General features: G+C 41.9%; 1 protein-coding gene across 2 annotated transcripts; it reads left to right on the top strand.

Annotated features, from left to right (window-relative positions):
* Positions 1 to 1,704: 1,704 nt before the first annotated feature.
* Positions 1,705 to 17,280, top strand: LOC133140337 (gelsolin-like). 2 transcript variants are annotated; one of them, XM_061260211.1, is made up of 16 exons: positions 1,705 to 1,845; positions 7,266 to 7,463; positions 7,924 to 8,078; positions 8,176 to 8,337; positions 9,395 to 9,544; positions 9,747 to 9,836; positions 10,701 to 10,833; positions 11,265 to 11,569; positions 11,824 to 11,957; positions 12,117 to 12,207; positions 12,888 to 13,058; positions 13,264 to 13,438; positions 15,276 to 15,397; positions 15,789 to 15,866; positions 16,055 to 16,115; positions 16,672 to 17,280. In XM_061260211.1, exons 2-16 carry the CDS (start codon positions 7,271 to 7,273, stop codon positions 16,839 to 16,841), a joined length of 2,190 nt encoding a protein of 729 aa, XP_061116195.1. In that variant the 5' UTR covers positions 1,705 to 1,845; positions 7,266 to 7,270; the 3' UTR covers positions 16,842 to 17,280. The 2 variants fall into 2 exon arrangements, with proteins under 2 accessions (XP_061116195.1, XP_061116194.1); XM_061260210.1 differs by lacking the exon at positions 1,705 to 1,845 and adding an exon at positions 6,438 to 6,472.
* The last annotated feature ends 1,243 nt before the right edge of the window (positions 17,281 to 18,523 follow it).

The raw sequence follows: 18,523 nt of genomic DNA on the forward strand, positions 1-18,523 counted from the left end.
CCTGCCAATAATTTACCGCCTTGCATCTCTTAGTTAACCTAGGCCTATATAACGTTTGTCCATCGAACGTCCAGCCAAGCACTTTCTCCGAGTAGTTTGTTGAATGCATATTTTCCTAGAAGGTTTCCAACTGCATGTGGTGTTTGTGCCTGAAGGTATTTGAATGTCCCTTTGGAAGTTGTAGCCTATTGTCTCCGAACGTAAGAGTAGGTAATTTGTTATCATTATGGTCGTAAGACATAGGCTATCAATAGACTGGACCGAACACAAAAAGTTAGTTTCTAATTTCTAAACTCGTTGTCTCCCAATAGGCCAGCGTTAACTAGCATAATTACTGCTGAATGAGTCTATATGTGAATTCTATTTTTGGTAGCGTGTGTGCACTTTCCATGTTTCCATCTTCATGACTGTAACACAGAATACGCGCAAACGTGCATTATTGTTAAGCAGGCATTTCTGTTTGAACGTCTGTATAAGATAGGCTACATTGATAAGTTTATTGAAGCTTGTAAAATGCTACGACATTGCTTATTGTCTGTAGAGGGCGTTGTAGGTCAATTTTTAGTATAAAGAGGAAATAATTTAAGGCCGTTGCCTACTATGAAGTATCGGCCTAGCCACTTGTATCCTCAATAGTAGGGAAGCTGCTTCGGACACGGCCCAAAACAATAAAGACATGGCAATGGCATATTAATTGTGTGCTAATTGTGTGACTTGACATGAGTTATGACAATTCCTAAGAAAACTATTAACCTTCATGCCTATTTGAGGAAATTTTGAAGCCAAATGTAGGCTATGTGTTGTGTCCACATGCTCCTTTCTAAATGAACATTAGTATTACTTTCTGGTTTAAGATATAGCCTCGGATAACAGCCTGAAAACAAAGCTGAGATAGGACTAATCCATGCAGAAAAAAACATTACATAACACAACAGCCACAAACTGGGGAAAATATTTGACATAGGATCATTTAGGTTATTCAAAATGTGCAATGTTCGAACAGAACAATAGGATGTCCTGCTCCTGTCCTGGAGGGCTGTTCTGTGTGCCGGCATTTGTTTCAATCAGTTACCTTAATTTTAATTATCTGGAAGCTCTACAAACTACACTGGTTCACTCATGCATTTAAGCACTGTAAAATCTTAGCATACACTAGTAGTCTGTGTAGGTGGTGCTTATATCAATGTCAGACCAAGATATTGAGTTAGTTAAATAATTGAGAACAGAATTTAGCACAAAACCCTGAAGCAGATTGGCCCTTGTTGTGCACCCCCGTTGCAGACAGTAGGCCAGTGGTTCGTATAGGGGGGACCCCTGTATGCACATTCTTTCCCCCATTCTGACGGTTGATGTTACATTACATTACATTAATGGCATTTAGCAGACGCTCTTATCCAGAGCGACGTACAACAAAGTGCATACCCATAACCAGGGATAAGTGCGCTGAAAGACCCTAGAGGGAAGTACAATTTCACTGCTACCTGTACAACAAATGAAATTAAAGACAAAGGTAAGTCAATAGCTCCCTAATTGATGACAATGTGGACATCTAGTCACTGAAAATAACCATTTGCTAGATAATGACAAGACAAACTAAGCAAATCATCGATTGACTGCTTGGGTAGGTGGTACAGGGAACCAGCACCAAGATCAACAAAGGGAGGGATCAAAATACTCGATTTCGTACTCTCTTCACATGCACTTTGAAGTCTGTCCATCCGATCCTGTAGGTAGGGTGGAGTCCCGGTGCACAGGCGGATAACACATTTAAGCTCTCGCGTCGACCGATCCAAGGCAGTTCCTCCTTTCTGATAGGACCTCGAAGTCATCGAATCTCTCAACCAGGTAACCACGAAATCTCTGATTCGAATTATTTCACATTTTCTCTCTGCACGTTATTATTAATGCCAATCGCTTCCAAAAGCAGTCCACATTGCCGAGCGTTATATGCGGCACAATAGCTAATGATAGCCTACCTATTCTATGCAGGAGTAACGTCAGGAAAATGCATCCCATCTAGCTGGACTAGATCTTATCACTATGTGCTTCATGTTGTCTTGAAGGATAATATAGTTTAATCAAGTAAACTCATCACCATATCTATAATCGTTCAGATTCACTAATTCAGTTGCCAATGGGCGGAGTAAATTCTGTGCTACTTTGTTTTAAATATTGCGTTTACCTTTTGCAAGCTGAGCCAAATACGTTCTGGATTTATTGGAAAGTGTAGGTAAATGCGTCTGCTGGTGTGAAATAGGACTGGAACAAGGCATGAATTCAACTGTCAGTTTTGTCAATGCACATTTGATCACTGTTGTAAAAAGCTGCGCAATTTTAAAAAATTGCATTATGTTAATGACTTTTCAGGGTTTGTACACACATTTGAGACATGGAAAGTTAATGTCACCAACAGATGTTAGAAAGAAAAAATGTTTTTCTTTCTAAAAAGAAAACTTCTTTGATATTTAACCAACATAGAATGATTCATAATTTGGTTATTATTTCCGCTCCCTGTGTAACACAATGGTTGATATGGAACACATAGCAAAACCTGTTTTTACCTGTCCTATAAAGGATTCTTTCACAGATGGGTGTAACCCTCAGATGATTGCATCACACCCCCTTCGCATGTCATGCCACGCACTGCTTAGAGTGTTTACTCTGTTTACTTCAATAATAAAACTACCACACACTTTCAGCTAATGTGGTTTCTGCTTCATAGTGGTGCAATTTCATCAGAAAAGTTATGTCAACAATAGAGTTTTTACTAACTGCTATTCATTTATTGAAGAAACAAATCTACATGAGCATGGATCTGGTACACAAATGATATATATGAGATATGCATACCTGAAAAGGTGAAAATCCCAGTGAGATTAGCAGTGCTCAGTGAGTGTATATTTTGTTGTTTATTGATCGGTGATGATGGTTTCACTGTTATTGGCCAATCTACCACCTTAAGGCACGTGTTTAGTGTACTGGTCCATAATGTTTCTCCTCCTGAGAGATACAAGCATCCACAGTTCTCTGGTTCTGAATCTTTGAGTCTGGGGCATGATGGCAGTTTGTTTCATGTAACTTCACTGTTCTAACACAGTAAATGGTGTTCACATTTTAGTGTGTCAACATGTTGCACAAATGTACCACAAGAAAAAACACTGGTCTAAACTTTAGGAATGGAATCTGGTGAAAGAGTCTGTGAGATTTGATGCCTGCTTCTATCTGATATGGAGTACTGCTAACATAAGTAGGCCAAGAGACCGATGGCTAGGCTCTGTGTGCAAATGCAACCTTTTGAGAAGTTTGGGTGATTTGTTTTTTTCCCCAAGATGATGAGTAAAATTACTCTGAAATTGTTACAACTTCCAGTTGCAATGCAAATGCAAAGTTATTTTGAAATCACCCAAAATGGAACCAGCTCACCGCCATTTTCTTTAGCATGGCATGAAGTGATTGGGGAGGAGTGGTGCTGCTATAGCCTTTCTTTTAAATGCTGTCTGGTCATGGCATCAGAAGAGCCTGCAATGAAACAGAAATCGATATGGTGTCATTGTGCCGTTCCTAGTAATAGTAGCAGCTTTCACAGCAACAACTTTACCTTACAAGTGGTGTAACGCATAATAATTATACATTACTGCAGCCTGTTTCTGTCGAACAGGTTTTACTTCCAGCCTCCATCCAGCAACAGTTAGGTTAATGATCCTGGATCAGCCCTGCCTGGCGGTCCCCGCTTTAATTTTTTTATTTTTTTTGGAGGAAACAACTGACTAACTTTGATCTGCTGCTGGTGGGGTTAGCGAAACAGTGCTTTACTTGTCAGGGAGGAGAAAATGGCACGAGCAGGTTTTTCACGCTCTGTATTAGGCGAAGGTCTAGTTGAGTTGACATTTCCTGCCTGAGCTCTTGTTTGTGCATCAGGGTGTGGAGCCCTGGGAGCCATGCTCAGAGTTTACACCAGATGAGGACGTAACACTGAGAGTAAGAGACTGACGTTACATTACTTAGATTGCAAACAATGCATTTACATACATAACAAAATGTATTTGTAACAATTAAGCATCTCAAACTGAATCGATGCCAAGAGCACTTTTTCGGCCAGGGATCTGAATGTGCTGGCTTTTGTCACATTGTGGAGTCTGCTGACTGAAACGGTGGAAGCAGACCCCACCCACCTCAGAGCCTACGGGAAGCAAAGCCTTACAGCGAAGCAGTCAGAGACGATATTTAAATATATGAGGAGCACAGCCTTATGTGGTGCCAGTTACATCAGGAACAGAGAACTCATTGACCCTCTTGTCTGTAGGTTGCATAAGGTTACATGTGTTGCCTATTGGCTCATTGCACGAGACCACACCTTTGGAATGAACACCTGAAACATGGAATTCTGCCTCAGGGCAGTTAAGGGGTGGGGACTTACTAAGCCTCTTGTTAAGACCAACTGGTGTTGTACAGCATTGAATTAGGGTGGGTAAAAGTAAAAAGATAATTCACTGCAACAATCTGGCAGCAACTAAATGCACAAAAGCATGCAGACGTGGTCAAGAGGTTTTTCAGACCAAATGTCAGAAGGGGGAAAAAAATTGATTTACAAGACTTTGATCGTGGAATGATTTTTGGTGCCATTTTGGTGGTTTGAGAAATGTATCTCAGAAATGGCTGATCTCTTTGTTAGAATGGTTCAAGGTGACAGGAAGATGACAGTAACTCAAGTAACCCTGCGTTATAACAATGATATGCAGAAGAGCATCTCTGAACACATCACATCGGACCTTGAAGTGGATGGGCTACAGCAGAAGACTAATAAACTAAACAATACTGATCTGATCTTTTGATTTTCAGCTTTTGCAAAAATGTTTTGCTATTCCAAAGTAAGTTAAACTTTTAGGGTTTGACACCAATGCAGGAGGGAATTTCATTGACTGTGGATTTGATATAAAAATGAGGAATAAAACCTAATTGCCTAAAGTTCTCCGTGGACACCCACTTGTCTTATTTCTTTTGCTAATCCTTCCTGAAACTTTATCTGCAGTGAGATTCGACTAGGTGAGCGGCGGGGGTGGGGGGAGGGGGTGTGCAAGAGGTGTTGCCTGCACATATGTAAAGCAATGCAAGACAGCCTCTGTTTGTAAGGGATCACATTCTGTGATCATGTATTATTGATGTAAAGATGTATTATTGTGATTCATAAAAGATTCAGTGCCTTTGAGACAGCAAGTCTCTTCCACCGGGTGGCAGGTGGCAGGTTGTAGGCTGCCTTACTGCAGTTGCAGTACATTAGGTGAATTTATGAGGTTCAGCATTTGAAAATCAGCCACATTGGGATTCACAAATTAGAAAAAATAAAATTAAACATTGTTTGACCCTGACCATACTTAACTGACCTTAAGAAAAAAAGAAGCACAGTCATAGGATTCTCAAACAGAAATCCAGATGAATTCCAATATTATGTGACCAATGTTCCCCATTGATGTATCCACATTTCTTTCAACAATAACGTAATTATGAGAGAAAGGACTGTTTAAGCAGACAAAACACTGTTTCAAAATGGATCAATTGCACTTAAACGCAATAAACAGAATGCATGTACTGCAATACTAGCAGTCATGGAGACAACAGCTGAAGAGATGCATATACACTACCACTCCATGTCTGACGCGTCAACATCATCACGTTCTGGATATCTTCATTTCAGGTTGTCCTACAAGCTGTAATGTTTCTGTATTTGTTCTGTATGTTTTCATGTTTATTCTTGTTTATTATTCATTTATCATAGTTACCTGGTTTATGTTTTCCATGACAGTTCTCTATATCCCTCCCCTGTTATGTCTGCGTCTGAATGTTTACCAGTCTAGTCACTCCCCTGTCTGCGTGTCCCACTATTCGGGTGGTTACAGAAGTTTTCGTGTTTTCAACATTTATTCTAAAACTCGCGATTCTTACTTCCTGCTTTTTCTTGGTAGTTAAATGTTGTAAAGCACGATTCTTACTAACTACTACTAATCTAGGTTTTGTACAGTACTAATCCGATTAATACACTTACTGTCTGTCTAACTAACTCACTAACTAACAATCACTTTTATTGGGTAGTTTAGAAATATTCACGTAACTAACTCACTAACGCAATCTCTTAGTATTTCTGCACTGTTCTGTAGCTCCGCCTCCCTATGCTATCCCTGATTACTCGTTTAGTTTCAGCGAAGTGTTCGCACCTGTCTCTAACCATCACTACGTCTTCAAACTATGCAAACGTCTACTCCCTAATCCGGAGCCGTATGTTTTACATGTTTTGTTTCGTGCATCCAGTCCGCGTTTTCGTCTCCCTCCCGTTATTATATTATTACCCTATTATGTTTCCCCACCTGTTGTCTGTTTGTTTAGCCCACCTTTTTATCTGCCCCGCCTAGATTGTCACCTTCCCTCTTGTATTTAAACCCCATTCTCAGTATGCTTCTTTGTCGGAACGTTGATCATAGTAAGTGCCGATTTTGTGTAAGCCTTATTAGTGAGAGTCTTGATAGACACCGCTTTGCCTTGACTCCCGTACCTGCCTTGCCCTCTTGTTTTGTTTCCACTTCTGATTTTCTGGTTTTTTCGACGTTTTCGCTTTGTGTTTTTGATTACGAGTTTGTTTTTGCCCTTCTGTACCTTCGCCCTGTGATCTTCTGGATTTTGACCTCTTGCTTGTTCAACCATTCTTTTGCTTTTCGTTTTTGGCTGTGTACTGGATCGCTTGGCTTTTGACTACTGAACATTAAAACTACGATTTTGGATTATCCTGTGGTCTGCGTCTGGGTTCTCTGCACCGTACATGACACACGCCATACTAAAACTCTTTGCATATGCAAAATACGCGAATACAGGATGGAACACATTTGTTGGCTAAAAGGCTTTAAGTCATTAAGGGTCCAAGGTCTTGGATGAGCCTCAAACCATCAAGACCGCAAATGTGTTCCATACTAAATCGACATAATTACAGCTGAATCTAGTCCCACCCTGCAATTCCCATAGGAATCCATTCAAATGCTTTATGGTTTTATTTTATTGCTTGTAGGACATCCAGCTTGTAAGATACCCAGATGCTGATAGGAAGTCATGGCATGCAAAGGATAGGCAACCAAATACAAAACATGACTGTTTTATTTGACAATGTTAATTTGTTTCTAACATTGAAATGGGGGACTTAAAAGAGAACTAATTTCTGGTCCTATTTAATGGAATGTCGAGGCTTGTTCTCTGTATGACAAACAATGTGTGTCTTCCTCCAGCAAGCATGGAACACCATCCAGAGTTTGAGCAGGCTGGCAAGAAGCCAGGTCTCCAAGTGTGGAGGATTGAGAACAAGGAGCTGGTGCCAGTCCCAAAGGAACTGTATGGAGGGTTCTATATGGGGGATGCCTACATGGTCCTCAAAACCATCAAACAGAGATCTGGGAGACTGCAGTATAACCTGCACTTCTGGCTGGGTAAGGGCTCAGTCACATGGGCTAACAGTTCAAGGCAAACTCAGTTTAGTATCTCTGCGAGGCACACAAATTAAGTAATACATTTAAGTAATTAAACACCTATAAAAAAATTTTTTTGTAGAAAACCCGTATCACCCACATGAAAAATTGCCCTCAATTACTTTTTCACATATGAGTGTTTAATACTTTTTTTTTATTATTAAATCAATGGAATAATTTGTGATGAGCAATCGAGGAAATCATGAAGGGGGCAAATACTTTTTTTTACAACACGGCACAAACTAATTTTCATGTGTTTCCTGTATGACACATGATTGTCTTCTGACATCAATTTTTAAAAATTCTCAATAAGAATAGAAAAAAAGCCCAACTAAATATTTGGTGAAGTGAATTGGTAACAAAGCAATATTGTGCGTTCTCCTTCCGTTTTCGTTGAAGACCCCTCCCTCCTGTATTCCAGGTGAAACCTCTGCCACTGTTGAGCAGGGAGTAGCTGCCATACTTACATCTCAAATGGATGAATACTTGGGTGGTAAACCCGTCCAACATCGTGAAGTGCAAGGCTATGAGACAAAAGAATTTCTTGGCTACTTCAAGAGTGGGATGAAGTACATGGTGAGGAGAATTCAGCGCAATCAGCAGATCATCTCTCATATGAAATAAGTGCAAATGTACTAATTTTTTTCTCCCCCATTACCCTCTATTGTCTTAGAGTGGGGGCGTGGCTTCAGGCTTCAGACAAGTTGTCACCAATGAGGTGGACATAAAGCGCCTACTGCAGGTGCAGGGTCGGCGTGTTGTCAGGGGAACTGAGAGGCCTCTGACCTGGGACAGTTTCAACCAGGGAGACTGCTTCATCCTTGACCTGGGCAACGTGAGTCTGTGGCATTTGGGGGGGGGGGGGGGGGGTTAAATGTCTAAAAGGGGACCTGATGTCCCCGGACCCTGTGACTGCACAACCTAACAGCAGCTATACTCAAAATAATTAAATAAAGGTATGGTGGCGGTACGTTTTTGTTCTTTAGGGAACACATTTGCCAAATGTACCCTGAGGTGACAATAATGTTCTATTTGGGTGCTAAACACGAGTGAGGATGAGTCTCTGTCACAAACCACAGATTACTGTATGGTTGATTTTCTATACAGTACCAGTCAAGTTTGGACACATTTTGGAGCCTTTTTTCTTATTTTTCTGATCAGTTTTATTTGATCCGTTTCATGAAACAATTCACATGCGGTCAATACGAAGATTCTCAGCTTTTATTAAAGAGTATTCTTATACATTTATACGTTTTTACCATGTAGCAATTACAACACTTTTTATACATTTCAATGTTTGAGACAAATGAACATAAAGTCAAATTAAATAGTCATGTTTTGTATTTGGTTGCATATATTTGTATGCCATGAAATCTATCAACATCACCAAATCTCAAGCGATACTAAAACCACTTTGCATTTAATTGGATCTCTATGGAAATTGGGGGCTGGGATTTTCAGCTGTAAATTATGGTGATACAGAATGGAACACATTTGTGGATTATATGGTTTTTAGTCATCAAGGGTCTGAGGTATGTAAATTCACATGTGAATTGTTTGATGTCTTATTTCCTCTGTTTGTCATCAATCAGAATAAGCAGAAAAGGGCAAGGTGTGTCCAAACTTTTGACTTGTACTGTATATCATATAGAATATCATATTTGGTATCTAAAAAAGATAAAACAATTACGGTACTATGATTTTTAGGGTTTTTCAGAAATTGAATTCCCCCAACTGCTTTGTGGTCTGTGAAAAATGAGTAGATGATAAAAAAAAATATATGAATCAAAGTGGATTCATAAAAAATAAAATGAAAATCTGATTGGCTGAAAGAAGCGGATGAGTGGAGGTATCATATGCATGGTTTGCTCTCATTTCCAAACACATGACAGGACATTTTCGAGTGGTTTGGCTGCCAGTGCAATGGCTACGAGAGGCTGAAGGCCACAAAGTTAGCCAAGGCAATCCGGGACAATGAACGAGGCGGGCGGGCCAGAGTTCGCATGTGTGATGAGGGGGACGAGCCAGAGGAGATGCTGGAGGTGAGATGGGATGACCTTTTACTCACAAACTTTCTCTCATTTTGTACCTTTGTTAATTTAAAGTTATGCGAGTATGAAAGCGTGGGGGATGTTTTGAGAGGAAACGTAGTTATAAAAAAAAAAAAAAAACGTTTCCCTCTTTGTGACAAAAGAGAACAGTAAAAATGTAAGTAAAAAAAAACCTTGTGTGCATTTTGTCCAGATTTTGGGAGCAAAGCCGGATTTGCCTGAGGCTCACGTCGAAGACGTCAAAGCTGATATACAAAACAAGGAGAGTGCAAAGTTGTACAAGGTACAAGACTGCAGCCGTGTATGAAGAGAATGAACAGAGCATACATGTAGCATACACATATTGTATAATGCAACTTAAGGCAACGGGCATCTTTAGCCTTCGGGAAAAAATTCTATGTGGATTCGAGAGTTGGCAAAAGTCACATTCTATGAAATATTTGTCATAGAAACTCTTGTCAAATATGCCAAGGTTTAGGTACCTGTTTTTATACACATGTCAATATAACAGTATAATAATATAAATAGTGAGAAGAGAAATCAGACCCAGAATCACTTGATCAAGTAATCATGCCAAAGGCCACAGGGGGGTCTCAGGGGGATTTCTGACAACCCTCATCGCTGAAAAAATGATGACGGTTTATGGTGGCATTCTTTTTCTTAAGTCACAAAATTGTGCAGATTATACCTAGAGATTTATTTGAATTTAAATGTGGACCAAAAATTATCAGATGTTCTTCCAAGGAATATTATGTACAGTTGGCATTAAAAAACATAGCTTTATCATGATGGTTATTTCGTATTAAAGGACTATAAACACAGGCAGAGGGTGAATCAACATGTCAGTGAGCCTTTTTCAATGATAGGAAGGGATTTACAATGGTATTGTAACAATGTTTTAACACAAAAATCTTATCTATTGTACCTTTAAATGTACCTTTTTACTCCGAATACTAATTTTGATTATGATTTACTTAGATTGTTATGATTTATTTTTATATACTATTACTTATGATACCATTATTTAATCTTACTTTCATGTTTTATTTTATTTTGTATTATTATTTGTGTAATTGGACATTTCACGGAAGGGGAATGCGCTTTAGCGGTAATGCTACAGCGGTTGTTCTCTTTCCTCTGTATTTAGATTTCCAATGCTACTGGGGACATGGATACCACCGCTGTAGCCGAAAAAAGCCCCTTCGCCCAGAGTGATCTGGAGTCCAGTGACTGCTTCATCCTCGATGACGGCTCCAATGGCCGAATCTTCGTCTGGAAAGGTCAGTGTGGTTCTCAGGGAAGCTCAATATCAGGTCATGTGGGCTAGGCTCTCAGGTATGGTCAGCACAGGGTCAAATGGGTGTTACTCCAATCAAGAAAGTCATAAAGTAAAAAATAATGATAAAACCAGTAAATGCAGTAAATATCCGTGTATCTGCCATGGGTGGGGCCCCAACTAATTAAAAACAATGAAATAAAAACAAAAGTGTTTCAGCACTGTATTGCCCGGACCTTTAATACATAAAAATGCAAGCAAATTGGACTTCTTTTGAGGCTAGGTTTTCTTCATAAACCTGTTTCTTAGTCAGGAACATTGTCGTGTTCAAACGTTCACGAGTAAAACTAGTAAATCTAAACTTGCCTTATTTGACCTGCCTGTCCAAGTGGTTTTGCTCTTCCTGATGCTCTGCAATTTCTTTGCGATAAACAGGCAAAGACGCCAACACGGAGGAGAGGAGGGCAGCGCTGACCGCGGCACAGAAGTTCATAGACAACATGCATTACCCGAAGCACACCCAGGTCCACGTCCTGCCCGAGTCGGGCGAGACGGCCCTGTTCAAGCAGTTCTTCAAGCTGTGGCGCGACGTGGACCAGACTGAGGGGCTGGGCCAGTGCTACGTGAGCGGCAGCATCGCCAGCATCGAGCAGGTGCCCTTCGACGCCTCCACTCTGCACGGGAGCAGGGCCATGGCCGCCCAGCACCGACTGCTGGACGATGGGAGGGGCGAGAAGCAGGCGAGTCGGCGGTTTGCCGTGAATATAATGATAAGCTGTATTTTTTTTTGTTGCCCTCAACAGCGCCCTGGGGTCAGTTTACAGGGTAGAACGGAGTTCTCTCCGGTAGTAACATCGAGCAAAACGTGGCCGTATGCCCTCGGGGTGCTGTCGAGGGCAAAGAAAAATGTATCGAGCGAATAAGACGGGTGGTTCCCAAACTTTTAACTCTATTAGGGGTTTTGCTCACAGTGCCTGTTCGTCTGTCCCGACAGATCTGGCGTATCGAGGGTGGAGACAAGGTGGCTGTGGATCGCTCCACCTATGGGCAGTTCTATGGGGGAGACAGTTACCTCATTCTGTACAACTACCAGCACGGTGCTAAGAGCGGACAAATCATCTACATGTGGTAAGGGGTGTGGCTGTGCACGCACACTGAACATATTTTTTACACAGCAGTCTGTACTCGCATGCCTCTCTGTAGGAAAGCCTGGGTAGAATTGCCTGATGCTGCTGAATGTTGTGTGAATGACAGGGGGTGTGTGAAATGAAGCTTCTTCTTTTGCAGGCAGGGAAAGAATTCATCCCAGGATGAGACTGCGGCGTCGGCCATCTTGGCTACCGTGCTGGATGGAGAGCTGGGAGGGACACCTGTCCAGGTATTAAGGAGGGGAGGGCAGTTGAGGACTACAGGCACGCACCTCGATGGTGCCGTTTATTTAATTGTACCTTTGCCTGTCTAGCTTGTGTGCTGTTAAAAGCAGTAATTGGCTTGAGTGCAAATGGCAAGAGAAGTGATTCTGGTGCATTACACACAAGAATCCAGTCAGTTCTCGAACACATTAATGGGTCTCATGCACAAAACACACTGCATGCTAATACAAATGCATCTTCCAGCTTCTCTGCTCACTGCTTGTTGTCCTTTTTAAACTGGTTATACTCCTCTATTCTTTTTCTTTGTTCCCACTGCCTTTCTGTCATTCCAGGTATATTTGTCAAAATATACCTGGAAAGAGTAGATAGTCTGGTAGTGTGTGTCATGGCGTCTGAAGTCCAGCCACAACAATAACAGTGATTTGGCGATAAGTGCATATTTTCAACATAACGGCCACTTTGCTCAATGCCGTTGTGTACATTTCTGTCCCCTCGTGGAGAAGAGTGCAATAACACCCATGCTGAAGAATATTGCAAGGGTCCACGCCGTAATGGCACATATATTGCAAATGGCCAGTTAACAGCTTTGAATGGTCACGTCTGTCCTGGCGAAGGTGTCGGCCGTGGCCTGGATTCTGAGGGCAGGTGAGATGGTTGTATCGCTCTCCGGTTTGCTGTGCTTCAGGTGCGGGTGGTGCAGGGGGAGGAACCAGCCCAGCTCATGAGCCTGTTCGGGGGTCGGCCCATGGTGGTGCACAAGAATGGGACATCCAGGGACGGGGGCCAAACCGAGCCAGCCAAAACGCGACTTTTCCAGCTGCGGACCAACTCCGCTGGGGGCTCACGCGCCGTTGAGGTCAGTGAGACTAATCGTTAGAATTCTTTTTTTTTTTATTTAGCTCACGTTTTTATCCAAAGCAACCCGCAGTTCATTGGACTTGGTAGGTCTTGATTGGCCAACACGAGCCAGTGACTGATAGCCCCTTATGGCTCCCGTTCAAAGTCTGGCGTATGAAGGCCGACGTTGTCTGTCTTGACGTCGCCATCGTCCCCCCACAAAGGTGGATGCCAGCGCCTCCGAGCTGAACTCCAACGACGTGTTTGTCCTGGTGACCCCGGCGGCGGCCTTCATGTGGCTGGGGCAGGGCTCCAGTGAAGCGGAGAAGTGCGGGGCCAAGCAGCTCTGTGAGATCCTGGCCGTGTGCACGTCCGAGCTCCCTGAGGGCGGAGAGACCGGTAAGACTGGAAAATCCCACACCGCAGCACCACAGAGTAGTACAAAGGAAGCCTTCATTCAAGTGCCGCTGTCATGTTACGCGACTCACCGATCACAAGTTTGTGGTTGACAGCAGATGGCAGTTCTATGTGGTTCAGGAAACATTGCCATTGAATTTCTTTTTTTTTTTTTGGCAGATGCTTTTACCAAAGTGACATACAGTACGTACATACTGAAGGTCGTTGGTACAACGACTTTATTCTTTACGTGAGGTACAATTCTCATAAATGATCAGTTATCTATTGCAATGAACATTCATTCTAGTTCACACAGTAAGCACACAGTTGGCTAAGTCATTATTACATTACATTATTGGCATTTGGCAGACGCTCTTATCCAGAGCGACGTACAGTTGATTAGACTAAGCAGGAGACAATCCCCCCCTGGAGCAATGCAGGGTTAAGGGCCTTGCTCAAGGGCCCAACGGCTGTGCGGATCTTATTGTGGCTACACCGGGATTAGAACCACTGACCTTGCGTGTCCCAGTCATTTACCTTAACCACTACGCTACAGGCCGCCCAAGTCGGTAAAGTCATTCCAAAAGTGAGGCATGATTACAAGAGCTATGAGACCAGTGCAACAGAAAAGCGCTCGAAGATGAAGGCACAAGTGTTAAGTACGTGAAAGAGATGCTAGTTTGAAGGTAGGCAGAGGAGTGTAGTGTTAGAGTTAATCAAGGTACAGTCTTGCACAATGTACAAGGAATGTGCCAGTCGTAAAATTAACAAGACTTTAGGCCTGCCAACACATGCTCATTGTTGCCAGCATATCTGAGGCACATATGTAACATTTTCCCCTCTCCAAATGGGAATTCAGCCCTTCCCAGGCAATTAATTAGTGGGGAGGAACTGAAGAGACTAGAAATGAATCATTGAGTTCTGGGAGTTGGAATATGTGAAAAAAGTTCATATTTGCACATGTGAACACTCATCGGGTGCGTGTAGCAATTCTGCGTCATTCTCATTTGGCACAGTGAATTATTTAATGTTGACCGTAATTAAAGCAGAGTACAGGGTGTTTGATTACGACTGGAACTGGAAGGTTCACACTTCCAAATGACCATTTCATGTATTGCATTTACTTATGTTAGGCTGTGAGTAGTGCCCAGGCATGACAGCCGTAATAATGTTGAGCTTCGTTTTAATTTCACTATGTTTTGATGAGTCTTATTTGTACCGGTTCTTGCTCCTACAGTTTGCAGATTCTAATGTCTAAATTCCTCTTTCAAAGCATAATACTGCTGTATGAGCCAAATAGATCCTGAAATCTGTAGTTTTCAATAAACAACAGTTTCCAATACCTGTGCGGCCCAATTAGGAGAGAAAGTGAATGTATTGTGTTGAGTTTATTTCAGTTTAAAACACACTATGCAAGTCAAGGGGTAAAATAAGACTAAAAGAGACAAAAGCATTAGGAGCATGTCGGCCATGAAAACTTATTAAATAGACAGTGTTAACAAGAATGGAATTGAATAGTAAATGAGCATGAGCACACAAATACCGATTAAACTGAGTAGACAAGTACCAATAAAACTGAGCACACAAATACTGATAAAACTGAACACAGAAATACTGATAAAACTGAACACACAAATACCGATTAAACAGTACACAAGTACCAATAAAACTGAGCACACAAATACTGATGAGCAAGGAGAAACGGATAAAAAAATAAATTGACATGTATTAAAAGACTGAGGTCAGTGGGAGGGAACGCCAATATAGATGTATTTTCAGTTGTGATTTGAAAATGGCGACTGTTTTTGCATACCTACTCTGTGTGCGTCTGTGTGTGTAGATGATTTTTGGGAGGCCTTGGGAGGAAAGGCTGACTACTGCACCTCCATCAGGCTGAAGGACAAAATGAATGCCCACCCTCCCAGACTCTTTGCCTGCTCCAACAAGACGGGGCGGTTCAAAGTGAGTCCCGCCTCCTTCAGTGGCACCATCCGATGTTTCATTCATCGGTGCATCTATTTTGCCTAAACCAAATTCGTTCACTGTTTTTCCTGTTGAGAGGTTGCTAAGGAGTTACTCTGGTCTGGACACATTTTGAAAACAAATACCTTAGCAAGCATTGCAGTCTGAACTCCCCTTCACTGCACTCAAGTATAAATAAGCAAGTATTAATGAACATTTTAGGTAAATGTTTACATTTCATGGTCTCAGGCCTAGTAGCAAAGGGTTTAAGTTATTTGTCTTTTGCTTTGTAAAGTCCTATAGTAAATGGCATTTTCGACAGACAATGGTCCTACATGTACAGCAATTGGCCTGTTGTCTTGCACCAAATAACCTTCGAAGGATCTTTTAGATCGAAGAGGTACCTGGGGATATGACCCAAGATGACCTGGCCACTGATGACATCATGATCTTGGACACCTGGGATGAGGTGAGTATTGGCAGTAAAACATAAAGGGCAAAATAATTTAAAGTTTGTTGGTGCCATGCAACGACTTCCTACCCTCGTCATAGAAATAGGTTCTCTTGGTCCTTGGGCCCCATGTGAATGCTGACTTTTGTAGATGCCAAGTTTGAGAGATTAAAAGTAATTTACACATCTCATTTACATTACTCCAGCTGTTTGTATGGACTGGGAAAGAAGCAAATGATGAGGAGAAGGGTGCAGTCAAGGCCTCAGGTAAGCAAAGGGCAATTTTATCTTTTTCCACCCCAGAATAAGTTCAGGTAAACCATATTACTTGCCGTCTTATTAAAGAACTACTCAGGAAATTTGCCAAATGGGTTTTTGCTGCATCTGAGCACAGTACGATACAATACGAACCATATAGCAACCACACAATGGCATTTAGAACCAGGTTTAAATTTTTTAAAATGAGTGGACTGCTGTGTCGCTCAGCTTCACAATATTAAACTGTAGCTGGCTAATCATTTCAAATTTGGAAAAAAGCTGATTTGGTTTTAATAGCTCACCTAATAGCAAAGGTTCTGACAGAAAATATCCAGTTTCCCAACTGATGTCAGTCTTTCGTTCTCAAACTCTGTTGCAATGTTGTCTCCACCACCAGATGGCGCTGTTGTGTTTTCAGGTTTCGTGTCACAGTTCAGTAAGGGGTCTGCTGCTGAGAATAAACCGACCTCCAGGATACCTTATATTATATACCTGTGTTTGAGGATTTAACTTCAAAAAAAAGTTTTCTTTACCAGTCTACAAATGTATCCCCTCCCTCTCATAGCTGACCAGTACATCAAATCTGACCCCTGTGGCCGGGACGCCAACACACCAGTCACAATGACCAAGCAAGGATCTGAGCCACCAACCTTCACAGGCTGGTTCCTGGGCTGGGAGGACGATTACTGGAGCACTGACCCGCTGCAACGTGCCTTGGCCGAGCTGGAGGTGTGAACCATCACCATCTCCGACCTCCTCCTGGGCAGTGGGGGTTCAGGTTAACCCCCCCCCTGCTGTTCCACAATTCAAACCCCCCGTCTTTAAAAGCAGTGTATATCACTACTAATTAGCATTACTTTACTATCCTAGTTCTTTCCGGTACTTTGTAGGTTTTGCTGTGAGAACAGAGAGTGGGCCAAGTGGGGAACAAGCTGAATTATCCTGGGAAACCTTATCTAAAGACCAAAGCTGTGAAATTCACCATCATTCTTGAATACTGTTGCTGTAGCCCAAATTATATAAAATAATAATAATAATAATTGTGGGGTAGAAGAAACAGTAAGAAGATAAATATACTCCTTACTATGAACTGCACTGCCCTGCACCTCCATAGCATGCCTGTAATGTGCCAGCTGTCTTTTTCAAAGCAATAAAGAAAAACACTCAGTTAAAAGGCTACGTGTGACACTCCATTTTTTTTTCAACCGGATGGAAATCCCTGAAAAGAACTTGAGTTAAATATCACAAACCCTAAATAACCAGGTGTCAATTCCGAATGGAAAGTGATTTTGCATTTATTAGCGGTGCAACAGGTGTCCTTACAAAGAATTAATACAAAGGAATGGACATTACATTACAATAAATGTGAGGGAAAAACTATGGTCCCAACCACCGCATGCAAAACATGACTGAGTGGACAGTTGCAGACTCATCCTGAATTCATTGATCTCACCCATTCATGCTCACAGCACCTGCTGAGGTGCATTCCAGCAAAGTAGTTCAACATCGCTGACTTGATCAGTCATTTGATCTGAGACTGCAAGAGCCAGGTACATATAACACACTTTACAAATAACTACATGTAACACACAGCAATGCCAGTCAAGTGATTAAATACTGTAGCTAGTGCATGTGCTGCACAATTACAATGTACACTCACATCGTTGTATATAGATATTTAATGTCAATTTAATGTCAATGTTGAAATTGAAATTGTACTTCCCTCTAGGGCAGGGGTCGGCAACCCTGGTCCTGGAGAGCCGCAGGGTGTGCTGGCTTTCGTTGTTACTTGGCATTAATTGATCAATGAAAGCCGTTGATTGCACAGTTAACTCACCTCACCTGGTTTCTTGGGTCTGAATCGGTTGCTTATTTTAAGGTGGAGACGAAAGCCAGCACACCCTGCGGCTCTCCAGGACCAGGGTTGCCGATCCCTGCTCTAGGGTCTTTCAGCGCACTTATCCCTGGCTATAGGTATGCACTTTGGTGTACGTCGCTCTGGATAAGAGCGTCTGCCAAATGCCATTAATGTAATGTAATGTTTTGATCCCATAGTTGAATGCATGTCACGCTGCATGCATTTCATCATAATAAAATCTTTATTTTCTCACTCAGTGGGTTTTTGGTTTTAAAATCTGGGAACTGCAGCCCAGCAGTACCTGAATTCAGATTTCAGAAGGCACATTCAAAATAATGTCATGCAACAAAATGTTTTACAAATGGAAAATCCTACAGCAATTACAGAAAGGAATCTCCTATGGCACAATTGTGAAAATGTACGAAAGGTTGTGGTCACAGCGAGAATTCACCGATTCACCGCCTGTGCTTTTATGCCCATTTAGTGTTGTTACTGGTGACTGCTGCTCAATGAGACTGCAGGGCAAAAAGAGATTTATACAACATCATAAATATGAAAT

Source organism: Conger conger, chromosome 11 (assembly GCF_963514075.1).
Source record: "Conger conger chromosome 11, fConCon1.1, whole genome shotgun sequence".
NCBI lineage: Eukaryota > Metazoa > Chordata > Actinopteri > Anguilliformes > Congridae > Conger > Conger conger.